At 40.2% G+C, this 26,596-nt stretch overlaps 2 protein-coding genes across 4 annotated transcripts; both read right to left on the bottom strand.

Moving 5' to 3' along the window:
* Nucleotides 1-1,486: 1,486 nt before the first annotated feature.
* On the bottom strand, nt 1,487-8,918 carry CZIB (CXXC motif containing zinc binding protein). 3 transcript variants are annotated; one of them, XM_074908094.1, is made up of 8 exons: nt 8,591-8,918; nt 8,425-8,508; nt 7,746-7,802; nt 6,887-6,968; nt 6,363-6,484; nt 5,859-5,936; nt 2,547-2,612; nt 1,487-1,729 (listed from the first exon to the last, which is right to left on the bottom strand). In XM_074908094.1, the coding sequence occupies exons 3-8, from the start codon at nt 7,746-7,748 to the stop codon at nt 1,652-1,654; spliced, it is 429 nt and encodes a 142-aa protein (XP_074764195.1). In that variant the 5' UTR covers nt 7,749-7,802; nt 8,425-8,508; nt 8,591-8,918; the 3' UTR covers nt 1,487-1,651. The 3 variants fall into 3 exon arrangements, with proteins under 3 accessions (XP_074764195.1, XP_074764193.1, XP_074764194.1); XM_074908092.1 differs by having other exon boundaries at nt 8,595-8,911; XM_074908093.1 differs by having other exon boundaries at nt 6,363-6,394; nt 8,595-8,877.
* Nucleotides 8,919-9,765: 847 nt separating this feature from the next.
* Nucleotides 9,766-11,619, bottom strand: MAGOH (mago homolog, exon junction complex subunit). The gene is made up of 5 exons (XM_074908091.1): nt 11,479-11,619; nt 11,298-11,356; nt 11,024-11,134; nt 10,643-10,725; nt 9,766-10,048 (listed from the first exon to the last, which is right to left on the bottom strand). Exons 1-5 carry the CDS (start codon nt 11,564-11,566, stop codon nt 9,949-9,951), a joined length of 441 nt encoding a protein of 146 aa, XP_074764192.1. The 5' UTR covers nt 11,567-11,619; the 3' UTR covers nt 9,766-9,948.
* Nucleotides 11,620-26,596: the final 14,977 nt, after the last annotated feature.

Genomic DNA, 26,596 nt, shown 5'->3' with positions numbered 1-26,596 from the left:
TGCCTAGAGCTGCGCCTTCAATGCCCTGGGGTTTGTTGCAGAAATTCTAGACCAAGGTTTATCAGAACTCTGAAAGATTGCAGGAGAGCTTGAGCACAGACATCGGTAAAACTTAAGTGATGCTGTGAATGCGAGATGAAACTGATGCAGACAAGTTCCTCATGTGCTATTCACAGCTGGGACTCTGCCAGCTACAAAGTAGCTGACAGCAAAAGGGGAAGGGGTATTTGGCAGTCAAGAAGCCAAAGATGCTCAGAGTTGCTTGCATTACGCCACTGATGCCCATTGCATGAGATACCCCTTTTTGCACAAAAATCATTACAGTATGTGTAACTTGGAACTCCTCTGCTTTTTAAACCCTCTTAACTTCCACTCTTTTTCTTCTGGGAGGATTAGTCTTTCTCTGGAGCTGAACAGCACAGTAGTGCTTGCTTCTGTGGCTCTATGTAAAAACTAACACAGCTCATGTCTTCCAGTGCAGCCCCCTGTGTCCTGGAGAACCAGATATATTAGTAGAACGTAAAAGCCTGAGCATGTTGGTTGGATGTGACAGATCAGGTTCAGAGGCTTTACTTTTCCTTTGGATATCTCAGCTTCCAGGTTCTCCCAGGGTATTTTTTCTTTATCACAGTAAGCGGAAGCAATACCGTATCTTGAAGTATGAACTGACAGTGCTAGGAAGGGGAGAGGCATGCTTTAAATATGTAAGGCCAAAGGCTTACAGACTTTTTTCTGGTCAGGGCCATTTGTTCTACAGCTGTTCCAGTTTCCAGCTGAAAAGGATTATTTTAAAACTTACTATAATTGTTCTTGCTTATTTAAACAAAGAAAGGAAGGTGATCATTTGGGAGGATGAAAGAAATAATCATGTATCACAAAACAGTAATCAGACCAGAAGTCTTCTGAATGAAATTCACTAAGGAAGATTTGGGTGGGTTTTTTTTTGTTGGTGTGGTTTTGGGTTTTTTTAAATGTGAGAACAGCTGGCAAGATTGTGAGGACACTTGCCAAGAAGTACAAAGTCTGTCTTGAACTAGAAATGAGTGAGGTTTACTTAATGACATACTGGGAAAGATAACTCGATTTTAAGAAGATTGTGACAGCTATGGGTGTCAATAGCAATCAAGCTTAATAAGTGTTCTCAGTAAACTTACCTCAGTGTCTTCATCTGAACTGGCAGAAACCTACCAGAGATGTACCTTTTCCCTTGAACAGTTAAGACAGTCCCTTTACTATTGCTCATAATCATTTCCTGATAATAGGAGGGGTGAGGGAAAAGCCCTTATTTGCTTATGTTAGGGAATCAAATGTGGGTACTTCTTGGTGATTGGCTATTAAAAACTTTAAGGCTGTAAGTAGTTACTGTTGATACAGTAGTTAAGCTACAGTCTACCACAACCATATATATTCCCAAAAAAAACATTAAGAAAATGGCATGGTTCAGTCAAGTGTATATCCTGTATGTACTGAGGCCATAGCAAAGTGCTCTGTGGAAAATATTTTATTAGGGCATGCTGGGGACAGTAAGTACAACTTAAGATATCCATTTCTGAAGTACAGTCATGTGAAAGTATCTCCAAGGAAACTGTGTCTCCCATGGTTACAGCTCGTCCATCAGTAACCATGGCAAGATGTATTAGGGGTATGAACTTTAGCATTTAACAAATTTATGAGTAACTTCATAGATTCCAACAGATTCCTTTGTTTTTTCATCATAGTCATTCCAATCCTATAGGAAATAAGATTTCACAGTATTAGTCGCAGAGGATAGAATGCAATTGTGTCTAAAACACAGACTGGAATTCAAACTGAAACTAAGCCTCACTCAAAATTTCGGTCTTAGATTTGTGTGGAAAGCACTGTGCAGTCACTAAGCTAAGTTTCGGTATCTGAGAGGAGCAAGAGCACTGACCTGAAATTAAGTCAGATTCAGTCTCTGTGATTTTAACAGTGATTTTTTTTTTTTCATACGTAGTTCACAGCCAAGACAGCAACCATGGCAGATGAAAGGATTATCTATCATTTACAATACCCTAGTCAGGTGGGTAAGCAGACAAGCAGATCCCTGCCAAGTAGGATACCAGGGAACAAATTTGACCTTGAGATTCTTGCTCACAGCCAAGGAAGATTTGCAATGCTGGAGTTGTCATCCTGAGCTTTGAAGGACAGTGTCTTTATATTACTTTTTAATATCTCAGTGCACAGAAAAAAGTGCAGGCATCTTCCTAGAAAAATCAGTTCACTGCTCTGAATAACCCTGGGGTTATTTGGCATTCCAGGTGTTTGCTCTCTGGAATTCCTGAGACTTAAAAGCTGGATTTCTGTTTTTGTCAGCTGCTGAGCTATCAAATACATACTTCTAAAATGATGCTGTTAGTAATGCTGGTTGTTCATAGTTGATTTAGTTTCTCCAGCTATGACCTTCCTGTGCCTACATGAAACAGTAAAACAAGTCTCTTCCATGTGCAGGGTGTGTATTTTGGACTAGTGATTTAGGGAAAGAAAGCTAGATAATTAGATTTACTAATGAAACTAAGACAACATACCTTTTCTAACAAGTTTATGTCGTTGAAAGGTGTGCCAGATTCTGCACCTTCAGCAGCAAACCCTGCCTGCAAACACATTTGCGGGAAGTTTTTAAGAATAGGTTGTACCAAGAAAATAACAAATACGATCATTGAAACATATTTAAAGAAAGTAACTCAGCACAAGCTTTTACTGTATTTCTTTTAAATTAGGTAGAGAGAATGGTCAAACTCTTTCCTAGTTAAGGGTCAGTATAAGGTTGTGACCCTGTTGGTGACTTGGGAAAATTCAACTGAAGCAACCACGGAGTAAAAGGAGGGAACACTGCTTCTCTATTTTTCCTGCCAAAAATGTATTTTTAAGTATTCTTTATAATGTTAAACCCAAGTTTCTGAGTTTATGTAGCAGCATCCAACTACTAATAGTTCTGTGTTTAGAATCCATACTCCATACAGGCATGATGTGTGAGATAGGTTCATAATAAACTTCCACTTCCTGTTGTTTTCTTGCAGTGAAAGAGTGTTAATAGTTTTGGCTTAAATATTGTCAGAATCCAAGACACTCAAGAGAAGGAGCAGCTTGTATTGGATTTAAGTACAGAATTGACTAGCAAGCTTTATGTGAAATGAGTATCCACTGGCTGAATGAACAGATTAGGACAGCCAAACAATCATTTCAAAGAGGAGAGTCCTTCACTGTTGTTGCTGTTATTTAAAGAGTTGAAGGAAAGGACAGCACTAGGAAGGAAAGACTGTATCAGTGGGGTATAGCACAAGAACAAGATATTTTATCTGCTATAGTAACAGCTGTCTCATTTTAGAGTTCACGGTTATCAAGCTGTAAGTTAAGTTTTATTAGTTTTAAAAGTAAATTTAAAAATCTCAGCCACCTCTGTAGCTTACAGGAAGGTTTCTTACATTGCAATTTCTAACTACAGAATTTTATTAAGCAGTGGCTAAAAAGCAAAGATAGCTTCTTCCTGGTTTTCTGCAACTTGTATTTTTGATAAATTCCCACTAGTGCCAGCAAGACATTTAACTATGTAAGAATGTGTGAAGCAAGCCACGTGATTTTAAAATATTCTGGGATTTGAATGGCAGGTTAAGCACTGGGGAGTTAAATAAACCATGAAGTGTGGCAAGTGTAACAACAGGAGAGCTGTCAGCAAGGCACAGTGTGAATATGGCCTTTATATAAATTGTCAGAAGCCCATCTCAAGGGAACTGCTAGGGGTGGAGAGGAAGATCACCATCATGGGACAAAAATGCAGAGCTGCAGTACAGAACAAACAGTAGAAAAATAAAAAAGAAGCCCTGCTTTTGCCACCTGAAGACATTCACCAGCCCTCCAAGGAACAAGAAGCCATGTGACTGGAATTAGAAGCTTCTGTACCAGCCACTCAGCAGGACTTGCATTCTTACAGCTTTGGCGTCAGAGCAGAGATTCTTTAATCTCTGCAGAAGGCAGCTGGGACACGCAGTGACTTGTGTGCTCTCTGCTGACTGGTGAAGGACCAACAGCTAAAGCATAAACACACACACCAAAGAAGCAAAAACACCTATTGACTTTACAACACAGTGAATCATCACACCTTTGTTACCTATAAACCTATCGGTTATGCCACAAAACAAAGAAGCTTAAGAAGGGTTAAGAGAAATTTTATAAAGAAACCTTCATTTTTTCAGTTGAAGCATTCACCTGAGGGACAAGGACAGGAAAGAAGCTGAACTATCTTCAATTAAAACCAAAAATTGTATATCAGATTTGCAGTAGATGTATCTACTTAAGCACATTAAACAATACAGGTAAGTAAGTGGAGGGGGAAAAAAAATGTTCTTGCCCATTATCAGAACACACAAATACCTAGTTTGAATGTGTTGCTGCTACTAGGTAGGAAAAGAGGGTTTATATCAGAAAATCAAAGAATACTTTCAAACTCAAAGAATATTTTTGAGAAAACTACTATAATTAAGATACGCAAGCACTGAACTACGCTAAATTGACTTCAGGTATGGTTGTATTATGTCTATACAAAAAATAGAAAGAAAATACAGTAATGCTATGGCCATATGCTACGTTTGGTGCTAATCAAAAGCCAGCTCTGAAGCTGTGGAGAAGCCAGGCCAGCTTGGATCATGTCAAATGTAAAGCCGTTTATAGAATTCTTTGGAACTACACAAGTCTATATATTTACTTATTTAAGCATCAGAAGATTCACTGAAATACCTGCTCACGGATTCAGGCGTGCTCTCCAACAGAGTGCACAGACCGAACTTTGAGAATATTAAATTAAAAGCTTTATTACAGCCGCAAAGTCTTTGTTCTGCAGATAAAAATAAAACTGACAGCTAGGATGCAGAGCTATAAACATCTCCTACATTCTGTAGTCTTCTCATGCATTTTTCTTGAAGTGCGAGTTCCTAGGTTTGGCTGCAGAGTTTTCAAACAAATACACTAATAACCATTCTGTTCCTCAAAAGATGGGCTTCACTTAAATAACAGTGATGATTTTATTTATACCAAATTCATTGTAGGATCAGCTTTTTTGGTCTGTTTCTGAGCACTGTGTCACAGTCTGAGGGAAGGATAAGACAGGTTTATATTTGTCAGTCTGTTTACACCTAATCCGACTGGAATAATAAGTTAAATATAGTAGGGAGTTAACTTGCATAAAGCATGACCATGCACAAGCAAATGAATCACTGGAGATTAGCTTGGCCCTGAGGTGTACTTTGCACCAGTCTTTAACTGCCATTGATCTTCAGTCTTTGTCTGATCAAGTTGCAAATGGAAAAATGACAATATTGATTTCTTATGGCTTTGGAGATGTTAAATCTCAAAGAAAATTTGATTTTTTTTTAGAGGCCATATACTGAAGACTGTTCATAACTTGAACTTCATTTACTCTGTAAGACACCACGAAGCAAAATGGTGCTCTCCTGAATGTGGCTATCTAATTACACACTCTCACAACTCCCCTTTCCAAAAGACTCCCTTTTGCAATAACCTGAGCAATAAAGACCTTTCAAATTAATTCAGATGTGCAGTGCTAAGTCGCCTGTGAGGCAATTTGAATACGACTCCAAGGTGTGTTTCATTTTAGATTTTACTGGCACAAAGAATATATCAAAGTTGTTAGTGTTAGCTCCTTGTGGGGTTTTTTTGAGTCAAATGAAGTAAAAGAAAGAACTGTAGAGGGGACAGAAAACTGGGGAGGTCTAGGATGTTCCAGGAAGAGCAGTACCATTTCAAATAGTGTGTATTTTGTCACTCTAGAATCTTTTAAGAAGTGCTCTTCAAAACTGAGAAACAAATCATGAATAAGAACTCACCTGTGGTTGAAAGTCAACCGGTTCCAGACCTCGGCATTCAAACTCCACTATCGTTTTGAATTTCTCGCTGTCTTCAGCCTATAATTGAGTCAGAATACCATTAGTTTTCAGCCAGTAAAGACAGTGACAAGCATTAGTCTAGGAATGAATTACTTTAAAGGCAGTACTACCAACTCTGATGTCCTGAGTGACAGCAAAATCCTAGAGCTTGTTTAATAGGTGGTAATGAACTAAAATTTCTTAATCTGCCACAAGGAAGCCTTCAAAAGGAAAGCAGTATGGGAATTATAAAATCACCTCTAATTTCAGTGATATGATTTTGTATTTTTCACTTGAAATATATCAGGTTATTCTACACTTGAGACTGTGTGTGGGGGACAGTTTTCTGTCAGGGGACAGTACCAGCTTTTCTGTTTTTGAAGAGGAATGTGATGATAAAAACTCAAGATATTATTAATGCTTGTTTATCTTTCACTTGTCGTATAAAAGAGAAAACAAACTTACATTGTAAGGCTTGATTGTCTGACTTAAAATATCTAGAAAAGAAAAAATCCGAAGTGTAAAAATGAGTGGCATTATGTCTTCTTCAGCACAAACCAAGCACCATCTTCTTTCAAAGACATTTCCTTATACAAAGTAAAAGAAACAAAGTAACCAAGCAGCTCCTACAGCTGGCCCTCAAAAGGTAGAATTCAGTTTTTCTCACTTATCCCAAGACGTTTATATTACACCATTCTGTTACCCTACCAATGCAAAAAAAAACGACCCAAAAAAACTCCAAAACAAAAAACGCATTCTTTTGTAAAATGACATTATGGATATGAGTTTTGTTAATGCAGAAACCTGAACTCACTGCGAGGCCTTGCTGTCGTGATGACATGTACCTGTTGTGAAGTCAAGCACCGGTATACAAGAAAAAAAATTGCTCGTGAATGCTTTTTACAAACAAGCAAAAATGGGTACTAAAAGATAAACTGAGGAGCAAAAGTGTAATATGGATGATGCCTCTAAAATTTCTAAGCACATACCAATGGAGTTCTCCCTGGAGCACAGCTTGCACTTCTGCACCATAGTGGCGCTTCCTCTGCCTCCTTTCAGGGGAGCACTGTCCTAAAAACCATGATAACAGAGACATCATTTTTAACTTCACTCTAGCTGAGCCACTGGAAACCTCTGCAAAGGTAAAGTAGTTTTTACAACAATGGTCTTTAACCTTTTAAAAATTCTGAAATAAGAAGGCATTTTTTTTAAACTAGAAAGATCTGTAATTCAAAAAACTGTGATTATCAAAGAATAGTTCTGTTCTAAACTTAAAATAGTGAATAATGGATAGTTATGTCTTGTCCCTACAGGCATGTTACATTAATTCCTCAAAGTACATTCTTACCATTCAGTGGCACGCCACAAAAAGGGATGATTATTCCTAAGAACAGAACCTTCTCTTATCCCTGACGAATTTTATCCTCCTTTTCAAGTTTCCAAATACTAATTTAGCAGGCTTAACTCACTTTGAATTACCTAAACTTCTCCAAAAAGATTCCATCAGCATCTGAGAAATATGCTACAGGCACAACCTTATTCTCATATCACTTCAAAATTTGTTTTCAAATGATATTTTTACAGAAAGGTGGCTTTTCAAAGCAGATGTAAATACTTTGTCATCAACACTCACCATTCCAGTGGCATATTTCAGTTAAAAGTCTCAAAATATACTTTTTTTTTTAATGTGGAATATGACAGCATTTCCTGATTGCATGTAGCTATTAAAATACTATATCATCTGAAGTGTAAATTGTCACATCCCTGATGCTAATATCCCTTGCATGTCAGAGGCAGGTTTGTTTCCTCAGTTTTCTTCTGAATGCAGGTTACAACTGGGAAACATACCATCAATCGGAGATACTGCCATTTTTCAGAGATTTCTCCGCAGTTCCCGCATTTCAACTGAAAAACATAAATCAGAGAATTTAAAGATGGCAATAATACGGGATTAAAAAACTGAAGAAGCTAATGTGAGCCCTCCAGTCACAATCCCCACTGTTCCACAGCTGAGAGGAGCCAGAGGCAGACATCAGTTGCCATCTATCCCGACAGGCCCCTGAGCTGACTCGACCCGGCAGGCCCACCCGCCGCAGAGGGTCTGTCTCTTGGTGTGTTGGATGGAAAACGTTACAAAGCACAGTCACGAGATAAAAGGCGGGAATAGGGCATCTCACCATCTCGCTGGGTTACCTGCCACTGGATACTGGACTACCAGCCACCTCACCAATGGAGGCACTGACCAACACTCCCAATTTAAGCCTTTTCATTATCGCAAATTAATGTATAACATCATGCATGTAGTAACGTATACATATCTGTATACTTAAACCACCACATTCCTTGCTCCTGTAGCAGCCTGCTTGCACCGTGTGGAAGAAAACACTGTTTAAGCTGCACGATGTGACACTCAACACCGCAGGCCTTCGTGGCCAGGTGCCCCCGCCGGGCAGCCCAGCAGGCTCGGAACACCGAGAACGGCCTCTCCCACCTCCCGAAGCCCCCGAGGCCGCCCCCGCCGCCGCACCTTGAGGTACCAGCGGAAATCCTCCCCCTCGGCCCGCAGCCGGGTGATGTTCTCCAGCGTGGCGCGCAGCTGCAGCCCGATCCTCTGCAAAGCAAGAGGCAGTGAGAGAGGCCCTCAGCTCGGCTAGGTCGGGCTCTGCTCGGCCCGGCCCGGCCGCGGCTCTTACCTACCCCCATGGCCTCGCAGGGTGCCCGGCAGCTCAGGGGCCGCGGAGGCGCCGCGCTATCGGGACTCCCCTGACGGCCCCCCTCAACCCCGTCCCGCCTCTCGCGGGAGCAGCTGCGGGTTTCAAGCCGCTCCTACGTGGTCTTAGTGCGGGGTTTTTTGTGTTTTGTTGTGTTGGGTTTTTTTTCCCTTCCCTCCACCCCGTTGAGTCTGTGCCCTCAGCCAAGCTGGCGGCCGCCTCCCGGGGCTGAAGCCGACGTGAGGCCGAAGCTGCCCTCAGCCAAGATGGCGCCCGCCAGCGCGGCCCGGCACCGCCCCGCCGCAGCGGCCCCGGGCGGGAGGCGGCCGGGCCGGGCCCCGCGGAGAGGCGGCCGGCTCAGGGCACGGAACCGGAACGGCGGTGGGGGAAGCGGGGCAGGCACGCTGGGGGGCGAGGGGGCTGCTGGCAGGAAGGCTGACGGTGCCGCGGTGAGAGGAGGGAAAGCAGGAGCTGGCACAGGTAACAGGAGTAGATGTTTTCACCTTTTAAAAAGGCATTTAAGCACAATCTTTTTTTTAAATACCAATGGTTACAGATTTAGAAAAAACAGAAATTGGTGCCAGAGAAAGCAAATTCGGCAGAGCTGCTGTGGGGAACACAGCCCCTGCCCACTGTGGGGGTTTCCCACAGTGCTTTATAAAAATTAAAGTTGACACGTTTGGTCTTCTAAGTTTCTCAATTCTGCACAGCGGATCTGCTAGTCTAGAACATAACTAAATACATTCTACGTTGCTTTTCATTTCAGTTTTTCTAAAGCTGGATGGGAGTATCAGTGAAGATCCTGGATAGCTCCCAGATGGCCTGTCCTCTTTACTCTGAAAGCAAACAGGTAATCACAGCAGGTTGTTATGAAGTTGACATGTGTCTGCACATGATAACCAGTTATAGCAGACTCAGGGCTTCAGTTGTTTTGCATATTCGAGCTGGTAGACAGAATATCCAAATTGGGACAGTAACAAAAGTTTATCTTGACAGCTGGCAAAAGTTCCTTTCACAGAGCCAGGCTGAGTTCCATCTTCTACGGCTGCACTGGGAAGTGGAATACAGTTTTGTTTGATACCAGTGAAGCAACATACCCTGAATGTACCATGACAAAAGAGGTGTTAGGAAATCAGTTTCTCAGCAGAACTTGTAAATTAAAAATACAGATCTCACTATTTTATTAAGACACTCACTGACAGTTTGTAAAAAAAATTTCTAACACACATAAAGGCTTCAGGCCAGAAATAGTGAGGAATTGAAACAACATTCCTCCCCCCTCCACTTCCTCCCCTGTCCCCCCATACGGACACTGCAATACAAACTTCAATTTGTTTGATTTAAATTGGCTTAATCTTGAAGTGAAGTCCAATAAGACTGAAGACTAGACACTTAAGGTCCTGGACCAGGTAGTAGAACACTCTCAAGCCTTCTGGATCCCTGCAGTGCACAACAGAAGGAAGAAGAAAAAAAAAGTTAGATGAATGTTCTACAAGAGCAGTTTATAGAACTAGCCTATTAAAAAAACCCAACCAAAGTCTATAGGAGACTTATCAGAGGTCATCTTAGACATTAACAGATTTGTTTAATTCTACACTGATTGATAAAACATTCTGTACTCATTTGCACATTTAAAGTCCTAACAAAATGTGTGTTTTCATGATGAAAACAAGTAGTAGCATCACTTTGGATTTAATAAACATGATACCCAGTCTTTTCAGCTTAGGTGAAATACAGTAGTCTTGGTTCTCCCAGAGACACTGGTGTGGCCCACAGTAGCTTAGTTCAGGCTCCGAGTATGCCTAACAGAGGTTTCTACAGTAAGCTTAGCTGCTCAGTGAGTTTGAAAATAAAACACATTATGAGACAGCTTAAAAGCTTTTGGTACATTATGCTGGAACACAGAGCGCTTGTGCCCCCAGGAACGGATTTGTACTTTGAAACAATATAAAATACAAGCACCTAGTAATCAGCAAGTTCCAATATAGATTGTTACATAAAAAGAACAGCAACATTAAAAGACAGAGTACATACTTGGATTGATTTACATCAATGAGTGAACCAATTTTTGACGTGGTAAAGGAGATGTGCTCATCACCAATTACTATTTCAAGCTCCTGAAAAAGAAAAGATTATAGGAACTCAAACTACTACTTTATGGCATTAGTTACAGAAATACTTAAGTACTGAGATGATGGCTTTTACATTTTCATCACAAAGGTATTGAATGCAGCAGGTCTGTGGATCATATTAACTCACAACTGAATAGTCATTAGGCACTGCTCAGGTTTTAAAATAGTATTTGTCTCCCTCTTGACTAGAAACAATACTGACTGGAAGAAAAAAAGTCCAGTTATGCTTCTAATGAGCTAACATATATAAAAGCAGCAACTAGAAAAGCCACTGTACACCAACCTGTCGACCAACTCTGTCTGGAGGAGGCCACAGCGCATCATCTTCTTTTGTGATTTCGCTGTCGTCGATTATTCTCTTCAGCTCTTCCATCACACTCTTATGCACATAAGCCTACAAACAATATTCCGACGTGAAGAAGCCACCCAGGCTCTGCCTAGCGTGCTGCCCGGGTGACCCGCCCACACAAACCACCCCACCGGGCCTCGGTTTTGCTGGTTCCCGGCACGGAACCGGCTCCCGGCACGCACCCCCGTACCCCCCGCCACCCCCGTACCTCCTTTCGGATCATGACGTCGTTCTTGTAGTTGCTGTTGTTGGCGTAGCGCAGCTTCCCTAGCAAAGACACGGCAGATGTTAACCCCGCGCCAGGCGGGCACCGCTGCGCGGCGGCCCCCAGCCCAGCAGCAGAGAGAGAGCGGGCCCCGCCGCCCGCCCGGTGCCGCCCCGTCACTCACCATCGGGCCGGAACTCGAACTCGAGGAACTCGTGGCCGAACTTGCCCTTGTGCCCCACGTAGTAGCGGAGATAGAAATCGCTCGCCATGGTCCCGCCACCGCCCCGGCATGCACCGCGGCGGCGCGGGAGAAACGCGTCACGGCGCGCGGGGGCGGGGCGGAGCGCGCTCCTCACTCCGATTGGCTGGCAGCGCCAAACGTCACGAGTCGGAGCAGTGACGGCTGCGGGCGCGGCCGCCCCCTGGCGGGCCCCTGAGGAGCCGCCGCCTGCCCGGCTCCCGCTCCCGTTCCCGCTCCCGCTCCCTGTGCCGGGCCGGAGGCGGCCCCTCAGCTGAGACCCAGCCGGGCGGCCCGGCCGAGTCCGCCTAGCGACACAAAGCGGTACAGGTGAGGGGTGCCGCCCGCCGCCGGCCTCCCTCAGGGCTGAGGCCTGGGCTTTCGGCAGGTTGGCTCCCCATGGGGCACCTGGAGCCCGGGCAGCGGGCGCAAAGCTATTTTCGCGTAGTAGTACTTGCGGTGTTTGGCAGAAAAAAGTTAGGCTGGTGCTTGGTTGTCACCTCCCCTTTCCCCACACCGCAGCTGTGGTGGGGATGGCTTGGGTGCCATCGCTGGAGCACTGAACAGACTGAAGTCCACCCAAGTATTGATTTGTCTGTGAGGACTCATGATTCCAGTCAGTGAAAGACATGCTGCATGCTTTGCCCTAAAACTTGTGACCTTTTTCCTAGGCAGAAAGTGAAAATTATTCACTTGTTACTAATGAAGGCTTTCTTGTAATACTCAGGCATAGCAATAAAAGAAAAATGAGGTGCAGCTAGCCTTTTATTATGAGTTCAGATGTTAACAGTTAGCGTTAGAATTTGAAGCGGTTTGTGCCTCCCTTGGATGAAGGCAGTAACCCATCCACGCTGTTCCCTGGGCTGGGTTTGGCTCCCATGCAGCCAGTGCACCCCTGTGCCACCTTCTCACCAGTACTGGTTTGTTAGTTACCCTCGTCCCTGGTGTCCTGAAGTCTGGCAGCAAATGGACTGGTGGTAATAGCTGCCTTTTTGCTCTTTGGGGAACTGCTGAGAGAAAGGAAATAGCTGGAGACATGCTCTTTTGTAAAATATTTCCTTCTGAAATAAAAATGTAGAAATACGGTTTCTCTTGTGCTGATCCCTAGGAAGGACGCTTTTTTTGAGGACATTTTGTACTCTGGTAGTATTGAAAATGGATTTTACACTGATGAACTTGCTTTCATTTAGGTGATGCTGTGTCACATCTGAGGTGTAGGCTGTTAGTGCAGGGCTAATGAAGCTCAATCTGCTTGCTTTAGAGTTATAGCAGGGCTGAGTCTGGCAGTAGTTACTGTTATGAACTGAGTGGAAATAGCTGAACTGCTTCCAGATCTAATCTGTCCATGGAAATAACATAGTCTTTGGTGTGGTATTGTGTAAATAATCAGATAAAGCTTTTGATCTCAGTTAATTCTGTGTGGAGGAAAGCCCTAGGTGTCCACATCTGGACATCATTCATATGTAAACTGACTAAACCCCCTGTTGATAGGTCAGGTTTGGCTCTAGTTTGTTTTTCAGGAGCCCGGTATGTTTTGTGATCTGGCTTCCTCTTCTGACTATAGGAGCTCAAAGCTTTTGCTAGTATAGTCAAAATCAAAAAATGTTGGGATTGGTTGATTTCTTTTAACGTGAGTTATTACAGTGAGAAGCAATACAGTATTTTCCTGGAAAAATAGAATGTTTAAGTCCAGACACTCTTAAATAAGGATTAAGTAACTATTTTGGATATATTTTAGGACTTCATTGGATTAAAATAATGGTGCAAAGAAATTGAAACTTTGTCTCATTTAACTTAAATTACTATTGAACCTAAAGACATTATTTGCTGGGTACACATAAAATAAAGACCAATTTATTCTAGACTCACTAGGAGTGAGAGAGGAAAATGAAAAAGATAGGTAGAGGGGGTGAAATACTTAAGGCTCACTCTTGAACAGATATGACATAGCGAACATTCATGACATAGTCATTCAATAGGTCAAGCTCCTTCTCCCCTGTGTAGGTTAGACAGGTTTTCTTATGTTCTTAGACAGCTTTTCTTATGTTCTTTTCCCAAGGGAATTGGTGGATGTTGAGGGACAATGATTAGTATTCCAGAGAAATCTATTTATGGATAAAGATTAAAAACTGAATATGTACAACTCAGCTAACTGAAGAAGTAGAGCACTTTTTATGAAGTCTAATGTGGCAGTACTCGTTGCATTTGTATTGTAGTTTGATTGTTCTGTGTGATGTGGCATGTGGTGTGCTATGTTGTACTGTGTTTACTCAGAGTAAATGTAATCCTTACCTGTAGTTAGAAGTTCATAGATCATCTTCTGAGTTTTGCCATATGTCATTACAAAAGTGAAGACATCTTTTGAAGTTAAGAGTTTTTTCTATTAGAAAATGAGAATTCTGGTGTATTTTGAAGGAAACTCCACAGAAGCACCTCAAGTGGTGTTAATGAAACAAGACAGAAGTTTGGCAAACTTTAATAACATAAGGTTAAAGACGTTCACTAAAGAAACGGTAAAGGGCTTTTTTTTGATGTTTCACTATATGAAGAGAGGTTTAAGAGTATAAATTTAAAAATAAATGTTAAATCACTTTTCTTCTTGCATTGACATTATGGTTAGGAATATTGGAAATACTAAATCTGGCTGGGTTTGACTGTAAGATATATTTGATATCAGAACATACATGAGTCTTTTCTGTTCACAGCTGAGATGCTAGGAGGCAGAGTCAGAACTGTAATAGAAAGCTGGCCTGCACGAGGAAATTAGTACATGCACTTTGCCTGAATTTGTGACTCATTTACTTCAGTTTAGATTCTCGTGGTTAAGTGACTGGCATGTGTGAAAGATACGTACTGCTACGCTCACTCATGTTTAACAAAGACTGATATTACACTGATCCAATTCCGTGACTTTCTGTAAGTCTCATAGATGCTTCTGTTTTACAAAGTCCTAAAATTCAGTCTCTTAAGGTGCCATATTCCCGCTAGAGCAGTTATGGTAAGAAAGACCTCAACTTCTGTGAATTACAAAAAGTTAGTACTTAGTCTGTTCTGCGTATTAGTCCTAAATGTATGCTTAAGATGAGGCTCAGTGTTTTGCTGGAAATGTTGGGACCCCTTTTTTCCTGTTAAAAGTAAATTGGACTTGCACTCTCTCAGTGTCTTTCTTCTTCCTGAGTTTTTCCATGTAAAAAAGATCTGATGTGGTTATATTGCCTTATTCTGTTACTGTCTGTCAGCTTCTAGCACTTAACAGGATGTTGATGCAGTTCATTGCTGTTCTGTCTATCCAGTAAGGACTTTCAGCGTCACTCCATGTACGTCTGTATCTTTGTTTAAATAGTATTGTCCTTTTATAGGAATATTGTCTTGAAACTGATCACTTAATACAGTTCTAATTCTTTAACAAGTCCCAGCTAGCAAAGCCCTCCAATGCGAACAGGTAGGAGCTACCCCTAGGAAGCCTTGTCAGACCTGGGCATCTGATGAGAAAGCTTTTCTGGGGTGAGTTGTGTCTGAGTGACTGGGACAAAATTATGCCTACCCTGCTGGGCTCAGCAGCTTGGGCGATTGAATCAAAGGTCCCTGTACCTTTCCCATCACAATAAACCTACCTGTCTATCATTTTGTTACTTATGGCACCTTTCTGGTAAAATTTTTGAGGTTTTTTCCAGTCTTTTCACAATTTAACTGGCTATAGACAGTATTCAAAGTGTATTCATTCAAGAAAAGAGTGTTCTGGATTCTCAAAGGGCTGTTTATAATTAAAATAGGTGGTTAAAATTACTGATTTCTTGGCTACAGTTTCCTGGGTTTAGGCAGACTCTTGGTAGTAGCTATATAAATGCTAGAAAGGATTCATTCTTCTTCATCTCTTTGGGCTTGAATATTCACAGTTGCATTCTGCACTCTATGAATTTCCACTCTATAAAATGTGCGAAATTTGGCCCTTCAGTACAAGATACAGAAATAACTAACCAATCGCTTTCTTAACATTTACAGGTAGTGCAAAGAAATTAAAACATGAGCCTAAAAAAAGTAACATTCATATTTATAGCAGATTGAAGGATTTTTGACAGAACTATTACCCTGCTTCTCATAGGAACTTGGTATAAACTTTGTATATTCCTCTTAAGTAGTGTGGTTTGACTTCAAGTTCAGAGGAGGTTTTTTTGTGAATGACTCTACTGTAATTCTCTAAATTGTTTTATAAGCCTTTTCAGGAATATCAGTGCTTAATGCATTGTTGTTTAAATTGCTGTGTTGAAAGGAAGAGCAACTGGAATATGAGTTATCCTGAGAACCTGCATTTAAATTCATCTGGGAGGTGTCAGCTGTCTTTGAGTTCTGTAGACTAATTCGAACATATTTGATGGTGAATGCATATTATGGGTGAGATAATGTTTTTTGCTGTGTGTGTATTAGTTTTCTTGCTGTCTTAAAATAAATGTCATGTTTGATGGCATTACAATAATGTATTGCTGCCACAGTGGTGTTTGGGTTATCTTGACACATTTATAATCAAAAGACATGTTGTGCTGGAATAGATTGGCTTAAGGTTGTATTTGTGAAAGACAGAAATGTGTGGATTGCAGTTATTTTCATTTTGCTTGAAAGCATATACAAACCGTAATTGTTCTGTCTCTCCAGAAAATATCTCTATAAATACACTTTTTTAGTGTTATTATTATTTTAGATATGATAGAAGCACTGTAATATAACAATGTGTGTATTAAATCTTGATACTGATACTGGCTAATAAGGTGTTTGGGTTTTTTGTTGTTTTAAGAAGAGCAAAACTTACATGATTTTCACTTCTGACCTATGGGGTGTGGGTATCTAGGGGACTTGGTGAAACAGGAGATATCAGATAAACATGCTCTGAATATTTCTGGTTTTGTTTTGTTTTGTTTTTTCTCCTGTCAGTAAAAGCTGGCAGAAAGCTCTATTAAATCAACCTACTCTGGATCCCTAATTTAACTTTGTTTTAACGTTGCAAGATTTATGAATTGTTTGTATTTATCTGAAAACCTGCTTTTGCCATTGAGATAATTGTATTTCTGCTAATTTTTCTCTACCCTAGAAACATTGAACATGGGAGAACTGGGTGACAGAATTTTTTTCACAGATTCCAAATAAGTCTGGTTCTTTTCTGATATTTTCCATGTCTGTAAGTTGGGAAATGATGTTCTAAACATGCAGAATTTTATGTAATTGCTTTTCCTTGTATCTACAGAGGCTTTAATTTTTACTGATTCCCTTATCAGCGAAGCTACTTTTGCTGACTAAAATTAAGATGATATAAGCTTTGCAGGTTAATAGATTAATAAAATATTTATTTAAAAAGTATTTCATAGCATTTAATATGTTCCATGGTGTGAATCTTGACTTTGTGTGTAGATCTCTGTTACACCTGTGTTATTTCTTTAGTTGCTGGGAGGAGAATTATATTCTAGTTTTGAAGAATGTTAATTTCTGTGCCTCTGCATTGTGTGAAAGATAATTAGTATCAGAGTATCGCTGAGTCGGCAGTCTGTTGTGGTTGCTAGAGACAAACTGACTGTGGGTTTCTGTGTTATGTTAAGCTATGCATCACAATATGCTATTTAGACAAGACATCCTATTTTGTGTCTTGAAATGGTGGTATGGATAAGTTTTATCTACTTGGTTAAAAATGCAACTCTGTAAGAAGTAACATCTACTGTTTTGGTGCCAAGTAAACTGGCCTTACTGCTCTCTGAGGTAAGGCTTTCCCTGCTGTGCTCTGCCACTGTCACCAGCTATGGGCTGAAAGACATTCTGTGCCAACACACATTCTTGCTCACAAGACAATACTCGCTGAAGATGACTAAGTAAACAAAAATGTGGTGTGTTGGCTTCTGTATGAGAAGAAAAAAACCCCTCCTAAGCCTAACATAGACTCAGATGTGTAAATGAGTGTCTGAAAAGGCGAAAGAGTAATGGAAATTTGTAGAAAACAGGACTGGAAGGGATTGCCATAGTTGCCATGTTCATCCCCTTGTCCTCAGACAAGATCAGCTCTATCTCATGTGACTCTTTTTGTGAATTTTAATGAAGCTTTTTGATTCTCTGCTTTTTCTATAGATTGTGTTCGTGGCAAAGGCAAGTTTATAATGAAATTTACTTTCTCTTTTGAAAAGTCAGCCCCCATATGGATCTGTTTGGTTTGGCAATGCTGGAAGTTGGTGTATTAGAACTGCTAGCCTTGAAGAGTAATGCGGGTGTGGGACAGATGAATCCACCTCATTATAGTTTACTTCCACAAATAATTTAATACAATAAGTATTACTTATTTAATTTTATTTTTTTAATGTTAGAACTGTGGCTTCAACTTACACAAAATACTATTTGCTCTTACTTAAATTTTACAGAGATATTTACAAGGGCAGACCCGGGGAAATCTGTCTCCAGTGGTTTCTTCTGAAATGCAGAAAGAATCTGGCACATCTTGACTGAAGTTAAACTTTGTGAATTGTCCTCTAAGTAGTTCCCCCAAAATTTTAGTATTACATAGGAAAGAGGTATCTCATGTCACTGCATGTTCCAGGCTTTTCGTTCAGAAATGAGCCAAGCGCTGTATTCTATTAATGTATTTCTGTAGAAGCTGATTTTGTTTAAACAAATCTGCCAAACTGTTTGAAAGTTCCCCAAGTGGCAGGGAGCAAAGGTATTTACTTAACCTTTAGCCCATGACCTTCCTACAGGGGCAGGTTATGTCTACAAAAGGTCTCTATGTCTGTGGAAATAATCAAAAGAGTGTTGAACATTTTACCTTTTTAACTGGAATGTCCAGGTTCTGGTCCATGGCACTTGAAAGGACATCTTTGTTGTGTTGAGCTGCTCAAGATGGTAACTTCAGACCTGGGCTACTAAGCTTAAATTTTACTTTTAGAGACATGCTTGTGCTGCTGTGAGCGGACCTCATATTCTCTGTTATGCTTTGATGGGAAGCAGAATTGAATTTTATTTCTTTATAATATTTTAACCTGTGTTTCTACATACTTTTAAATTATTTTTGCATTTCATTTTTTTCACACTTGTCATCTCCTCTAAACAACTCATGTTCTTCTAACATTTTTGATTCCGATATTTTGTTCTTTGCTTTTCCCTTATTCTATAAAAAAGGAAATTAGTCTAGTAGATCAGGAGATCCAAACATAAGGCTTCATTAGCAAAAAGGTAGAGACCTCTGGCATGTCCTCTCTTCTCACAGAAAACTGCCAGGCCTTACTTGTCCCCTGCATGCATCAATCCTACATTCCAATCTCTACAGCCATCTGAAAAACTTACATCAAGAAAAATACATTGCTTTCCTTTTATAGAGACAATTGTACCTTCAAGCAGTCTTTGGTCTGGTGGATGTAAAAGTACCATACATTTCCTGTGCAATCCTTATTTGTAAAACCTTTGTATAATTTTCAGGGATCCCTAGCAAGGAGCAGGCAAACCCTCAACTTTCAAGACAGTCCTTGCAGATAGACTTTATCTGCAGGTGATGTGCTGAATTCATTCAGGGTTGCCATGGCAACCCTTTTCTTCTTTATCCAGAAAAAGACTGCTTTACCAGTAAATGTGCCCTTTCACAGTACCCTGTGACTTTTGTTCAGGGATCTCATAGCTGTTAGAAGCGATAGGCAGGCCCTGGAATTAGCAGTATCATAGGCCCTCCTCTGCATCTTTGCTCACTAATGCTCTTTATCCTTCATCTGTAAGTATACCAGTATTTATTCCCTCCACATTTGCTCTTTTTTCTGTCAAAAGACTGTCCCTTCCATACTGCTTGGGGGCTTATAATTTCAGATTCAGGGTTCTGAGCACTGTTATTTTATAGCTAGGAGATGCAGTTCTCAGTCCTGCTGTTCTCCTGTCCACTTTCCCGGATCTCAGAGAGTTCCTGGTCATCTTTTCCAACATTCTATTTTGTTGTGCATAACTGCTCCTCTGCCACTAGGAGCCAATCAGATTGGTTCTGTTTCATGTCACTGACAATTTTTCAGTGATAAAAAAGAAAATAGGAGGATGGAAACCCAAACTGAGATGAAGGTGTGTCCCTGCCATGGAACTTGATGATATTTAAGGTCCCTTCCAACCCAAACCATTCTATGATTCTATGAAAATGATGATACTGACTGTAATAAACTAATCCCCTTCCAGAAGTGACAGAGTTACTTCTCTGTGTGTAGATCTCATAATAAAGTGATTTGACTCTGTCTCAGAAAATTATTCTTGGTTTCCAGTCAGTCAGGATTACTGTGACTGTAAGTCTATCCCATTAAACCATGGGGATGGTGCATAAGCAGTCATTCACTGACAGCACTTTAAAGAGTAGTGGATGGCAGTTTAATGAATTAATGTATATATTTTTATATATTTTCACATACACAAGTGCATATGCATATGTTTTTTTCCACATCAAATAAAATGCCCACAGGTGGCTCTGGGGATTAAAAGGATTGGCAATAATAACACATTTCTGTTTTCAATGAATAAAGCTGTTTTGTAGTTATCCCAGTCAACAACATCCATCTGTTGAGCATTACTCGAGCACTGTCCCCACAAGAGAAAAATTACAGGTAAAATGATGTTTAGACTGTCATTAAATTAATTACATAATTATCATTAGTTTATACTATATCTTGATTTCATGCTGTTCATAAAACTGGGTAGAGAATCCAATAAATGATCAAAACCTCATCTTGTGGTGATACCAGAGAAAAGATAATTTCAGGAAATATATTTTGTGTTTCTGATTCTTGGAGAACAGCATACAAAATGGTAGCAATATTAAGTCTAACATTTCAATGTTGACATGAGAGATATAATATCCCATAAACATATTTCACTTTTAGTGATCTTCATTGTGAAGGCGGTGAACCGATACGTGTGAGTTGTAGGATCCTGAGGAGATACAGGGCTGGTTTGGATGGCCAGTCGCATCCCAGCCTTCATTGCTTTGGGCCTCTGGGCCCCTAGCCCAAGTATCCAGGCCTATTTCAGCACTAGCCTGTGAGGTCTTTGACCTAACTTTGAGGGAGATGTTACAGGTCTCCGATGGTACCTACAGAAGCTCCTGTGTGGAGGATAGGAAAGGTGTGCAAGCTTTCCCATCTGTGGTGGCACAAAACTCTGATTTAGGAAGAAAAAAGCTTAAAGTCTTGCCCAATCACTTTGCATCCTGCAGTGGAGTAAGAAAGGTCAGGCAATAAATTATGTTCAGAAAGAAGACTTCAGTAGAATGGATTTGGTTTATTTAATAGTAAAGAAAAGGTCATGTCTTTTGTTCTTTTATTCTCACATAAATTGATTTTGTAAAGTTGAAGTTGGTTTATCACCATTTGTGTTCTATGGCTTTGTTATTTTGGTATTGGAGAAAAGGTCATCTTCTTAGTGGGTACCTGATATTCCATGGTCCATTAAAACAGCATTATTTCTGCTGAAGCTGAAGGGGGTTTTTTCTTGCATTTTTTTGCCTCTTCTTTTTTTTCCCTAACTTCACCTGTCCCAGGTCAGCCCAGCTCCAACTGGGTACTTTGTCATGCAGTCTAGTATAGCAGAGATGCATGCATATGATTTTGATTTATTTAGGTTATAGAAACTTGAATATCTTGGCTATGTTAGCCTGATATGCCATGTAGATTTGTGTAGATTTTTTTCATGTTTTCTTCACTGTGCAAGAGCTCAAAGAGATTCCCACTCTAGTATCTTTTCTTAGGGGAGTGAACTGCATTATCTGTCTCAAAATGGTGTCAGTAGAAGACAGTGACCAAGTATTGGCATTCTTATGGTTTATTGACCTCTAACTTCTCAACATGAAGCTGCTCCAAGAACTGAAAGTCTTTCTAACAACCCAATCTATTTCCTCCTTTTTTTTTTTTTTTTTTTTTTAATACCTCCTCCTCTAATTTCTAGTAGAGAACTAAGAAAGAAAACATTTAGTTATTATAAATATTCAGGAGTGAAAGCATCTGGGAAGAAGGAAACAGTTTGGGACTTGCAAGACTGGTAGTAGTTAAACAAAACCAAACCAAACAAGTCAGAAAACCCAAATGAAAATCATGTGACCCTTCTGTCTCCTCAAACCTTCATATTTTCTCTGCATACTCAGAAAATACTGCCTGGAATCATAGAGACACAATACAAAATAAAACTATATCACCATTATTAGTATAATGATATTCTGTAGGATAACAATTCAGTTCTTATTGATAAGCTTTTTGATGTAAGAGGATTTTTTGGTTATTGTTTTAGAGGCCCGTTTATTGCTTTTTGACATAGAGGGGTATAGAGCATCTATAAAGGTAATGGAAGCAGACAACGACATTAGGCCAGTCTTGAGCAACTTACAAACTGAGTAAACATTAAATCTTTTTTCACCAGAAGTGTGGCTTTTTCTATTCCTAATGCAAAGTGACTACAATTCCAAGTTCTCTTCAGTTTTAAATGTAGTTCAAAGTATTCAAATTGGTGAAAAAAGAGAATGGTCTAGAGGAAGAGTATTTGCATACTGGAATTGAAGCTGACTCTTGCTGCAGCCTCCCTTGCCTCCCTTGCCTCCCTTGCCTCCCTTGCCTCCCTTGCCTCCCTTGCCTCCCTTGCCTCCCTTGCCTCCCTTGCCTCCCTTGCCTCCCTTGCCTCCCTTGCCTCCCCCACCCTCAGCTTATGTACATTTTCACCTGATTTCTTCACAGGTCTGCAGAGAGGTAAGAATATCTCTCTGCAATATGCGTTGTGGGCCCAGACAGAAAATTAAGACTGTGATAAAGTGATAACCAATTAAAATGTCCAGTGTAGGTTAAAATAAAGATTTCCTTTCTTTAATCTAATTTTCTCTGTATCTTGGTAGTTACCTTTTGAGAATGTAGAAGATGGCATATTTTTGTAGGAGAAAGGAAATGCATACTAGGTCTTAAGAGCAGCTGGCTCAGTATGAAAGTAACTTATAGCCCTAATGGTAACCAGAATAATCTGCTAGGACAGCCAGCTATCGAAGCCTCTGCCGGAATGAGCCATCACCTGTGGGCAGAACACGCAACAAATGGAGAGATTTCTTGTGTGGACCATGGAAGCTGATACAGGGCAGCAGTATAGCGTGTGTGTTACACAGTCCTCTGCTTGTGATCCCCCTCCATGTCGCATGCCTGCTAACCTTTGATCAGGGCTGTCTGTCGTAAAAAACTGGATAGTAGTTATATTGTAAGATCACTACAGAGCTTCATGAAAGAGAGAATAATTTATTTGAAATATCTTTAAAAGCCTGTATTTCACCAGGCCTTAACAGTATAGGTTTTGAATTTTTATCAGAAATGCTTGATTTTAATACTCTGGGGCATTTCACAATTTTTAACCATCGTGACAGATTTCTTATAGTGATAAAATGCATCGATACATATTTTGACTTTATCATGGCCACTTGCATTTCAGATAAAGCTATGAATCTTCCAAATGTCATCTCTGCAACTACCTCTAACACATTTTTTTTTAGCATTGTTAATATGCAGCAAACACATTTTACTGAGAGTTAATGTAGTCCTTGACAATTAATTCTTTATTCAAGGTAGGTGTTACCCTTGTATGCTCTCGAGAATGCTGCAGGTAATCATATGCTGATACTTTTTTTCTTTTTTTTTTTTTTTTTTTTCCCCTCTGGCATACAAAGTTTCTAAGTCTTGTGCCAGAAAAACTAGAAGACATCCTTGTGTACCCTCTGAATGAAAAAAGTAATGCCTAACTAGGTGTTTCAAGGTCTTAACCCGAACAACTTATTGTTCTCAGAACTATTGACTTGAATGTTTGTTTCTTTTCTATGTTGATTCCCACTATAACATTCTTTTTCATCCACATAGTGTGGTGCTTCTAGACACTTTTGTAAGCATCCTCTTGCTCAATCTGTCAGAACCAGCATATGGAGCTGATATTGCTAAGCTGGAGTACAGACTGGTGGCTGGAGAGCGTGGGTTGGTCATTCAAGTGAAAGGATTCAATCATAAGATACTGTAAGTACTAACAGCTCATCATCCTTAACAGAGCTCAACAAATCGTATGTTGAATGTTATTTACTACGTTAGAAGCCTGAAATGCTTAGATTTACTTTGCAACTCATTAATTCATAGTTTTACATGGTTTTAAAGACTACAGAGGGATAATGGCTTTGCATATAGTAAAGATACATGCCAAGTACCTCAAAAGCTGTGAGGTTAGTGAGGTGAAAGCTTATGGTTTAGGGTGGAGATTTTATGACATGAAGAGAACGAGCATGGAGGCTAAATTGGTCTTTGATTCAGGCAATGTTTTTTACATGGATTAAGAAAGAAAATAAGATGACAATGTTTAAAAATACTGAGGTCTAATGTGAAATTTATAATGTGACCTTTCTACTAAGGAAACAATATTTTCTTTACAGTCAGCTCATCATTGACCATTTGTCTGACTTCAGTTTTACTCCAGCAGTCTTTGAGATGATTAAAGAGGGACTAAAAAAGACTTACTTCCATATGCTCATCAAATCAGAGGTGTTAGCCAAATGAGTGTCAGTGGGGAAAGGCTTAATTTTAGGGTAGTGGTAGAAAAGAAAGCAGTCATCTTTGTTCTTCCTGTGTTGTCATAGTAGCATACAGTAGTGGCTTGAGGAGTTGCCTGTCTTTTTATCAGAAATTAGCATGCAGTTTTTTGTATAGTCTTGCTGAATATAGTGAATGCCAGCACGATAATTATATGTGAGCACAATTTTCAAACTGCCAAATATTTTTGCTTTATACTGAGTACTAGTACTAATGATCAGGTGCCAAAGGCTGACATGAATTCACATAGACAAAGTTATCCTGTGTATTTTTTTCTTATAGTTGCATTTCTTCTGTCAGCAGCACCTGTGTGTATGCATTTGGAGGTTAAAATTCCTTGTTAGAGGATTTTCAAATCTTCTGAATAGGTGTCAGCTGGGGTCATTCCCCTCCCAGTTCCAGCCCAGCTGCCCTTTGCTTCTTTCTAATTGCCACTGGTCTCAGATCACTCCCATTTCAGGCTCTTTCCTTATCAGTTCCTCTCATTCTCTCTAGAATCAAACCTTATTTATACTTTGATTATAGTTTAGCCACATTTTATTTAATTTCTTTTAAAAAATTTTGGTAGAGGAGATACTTGAGGCCTGCTGCTGCAGAGGTAGGGGTAAGTAGACAAAACCGATGATGCATAAGAAAGGAGAGCTTACTGGGATGAGAGCTTCTCTGTGGCCTAAAAGAGCGAGAGATATCTAGAATGTTCTTCACCAGACTAAGGGAAACCACATTGCTAAGTCTCTTGAGTAAAGATGGTAGCTAGTACTGTACTAGTATAATGTGATATTCATTGGGTCTGTTGACATGAATATGCTGATAGCACTGTGTGTTGATTTTTCTGAAAGGAGAGAATGTTAATCAAAATAATACATGGCTGTAGACTCCTGATCTGCAGGAGCAGCTGCAGGTTACTCCTCTCTGGTGGTGCTCTTGTTGTGAAGGTGTGCTCTAAAAGGGAGATCCTAAATCAAAGCTCAGGATATTTTGTAGCTTCATAGCACTGATAGATTTTGTTGTCTTTATTAGAGTTTTGTCTTGACTGGCTAACTGAAATTGGGTGGCTTCTGTATACCTGCTAATTAGGAGGCTCTGCTCCAGTATTTAGGATTAAATTGAGCCTTTTATAAGTTGCTGTATAGGTAGTATTAACAGTACATAGGTCCCTCCAGAAAGAGAGAGATAACTGTGCATCAGATAAATATATAAACTATTATATATTTGTGTTTTGGTTAAGATGTGAGTGTGTGTTTGATACTTTGGTGTGTGTGATCCCCTCCATGTTCAGTTCCGGGTGGTGGGTTTGGCAAATACACATCTGCTCTTCAGTGTGAGGACTTAACAAATGTAACGCTACCTCTGAAGTGACAGTGTGTTATCAGGTAAGTACTAGAGATTTGCACCTAGTTGTTCCTATTACCTGTAGTAGTTTGTTCTACAGTCACAATTTAAATCAATCCAGAACCACTCTGTGTGATCACTGTGCAGGGAAATTGAACTAAATGACAGTGATTTTTGTAAGCACAGTTCCTGTGCACAAGACCTACTAAAATCCTTGATGAAATTACAGCTTGTATTATTTTCTGTATGGTTATTTTGGATATGTATCTTTTGTTTTCCACATGTGAGCCACTGCAGCCTTGGTTTTACCTTTCTTGCCAGTTGATGCATTTTTTCCTCTTCAGTTAATTCAGGATAGTCTTCCCACCTGTGCAATGGATCCCAAATAAAATGCTTTCTGCTTTGAAGGCACGGTGGGAAAACAGAAGTTATTGGCTTGTTGTTTTGAATGGTAACTTACTGAGAACTTAATGTGGAAGTCCATCCAGGCTGGATTTGTTTGTTTGGTTTAGGCTGGTGTGAGAAGTTTAAGAGAATGTGTTCTTACGGGTTGCTTGTGGTAAGTTTTAACCATTCCTAACAAATCCTAAATGCTCACTGGTGTGTGTGTAGGCTGCATTTGCATCCTGTGCGATGCTTGGTACTTAGAAAACTAATGGTTAATGAGTAAGGTCATAACTCTTATGACACGTACACTTGTTACAGCCTACTGGCACTTTTAAGGTGTAAGTACCTGGGACTGTCCTGGTATGGTTCTTCAAACAATGCGTTGTTTCACTTAATAAACATTTTTATTATAAAATATAAGTGCATGTGAAGGTTCATCTCCTGTTTTATCCAGTTGCAGAGACATAGATTTTCCTGTGTTCATTTCTTCCTACATCAGTGGGGACAGGGGAATCTGGGGGGAAGTTTAGTGGGCTTAGTCTGGTCTTCTTTGACTTGACCAGGCTTGTCTTACAAGGTCCGAAACAGTGTGGGATGGTAAAACACCTGCTGTTGTCAACAGGAGTCCATTTTGACTAAATTCAAGCTGTATTTCAGATGCACATGAGAAGCTTTGTTTCAGTTTCCTGTAAACCAAGGCAACACTTGGGTGAGCTCACTGTGGGGAGGTACAGCTCCCATTCAGCTGTTTTCCTGAACAGTTA

This window comes from Athene noctua, chromosome 5 (genome assembly GCF_965140245.1).
Source record: "Athene noctua chromosome 5, bAthNoc1.hap1.1, whole genome shotgun sequence".
NCBI lineage: Eukaryota > Metazoa > Chordata > Aves > Strigiformes > Strigidae > Athene > Athene noctua.
The sequence above is the reverse complement of the archived record's forward strand: the minus strand, read 5'-3'. Positions and strand labels throughout refer to the sequence as shown.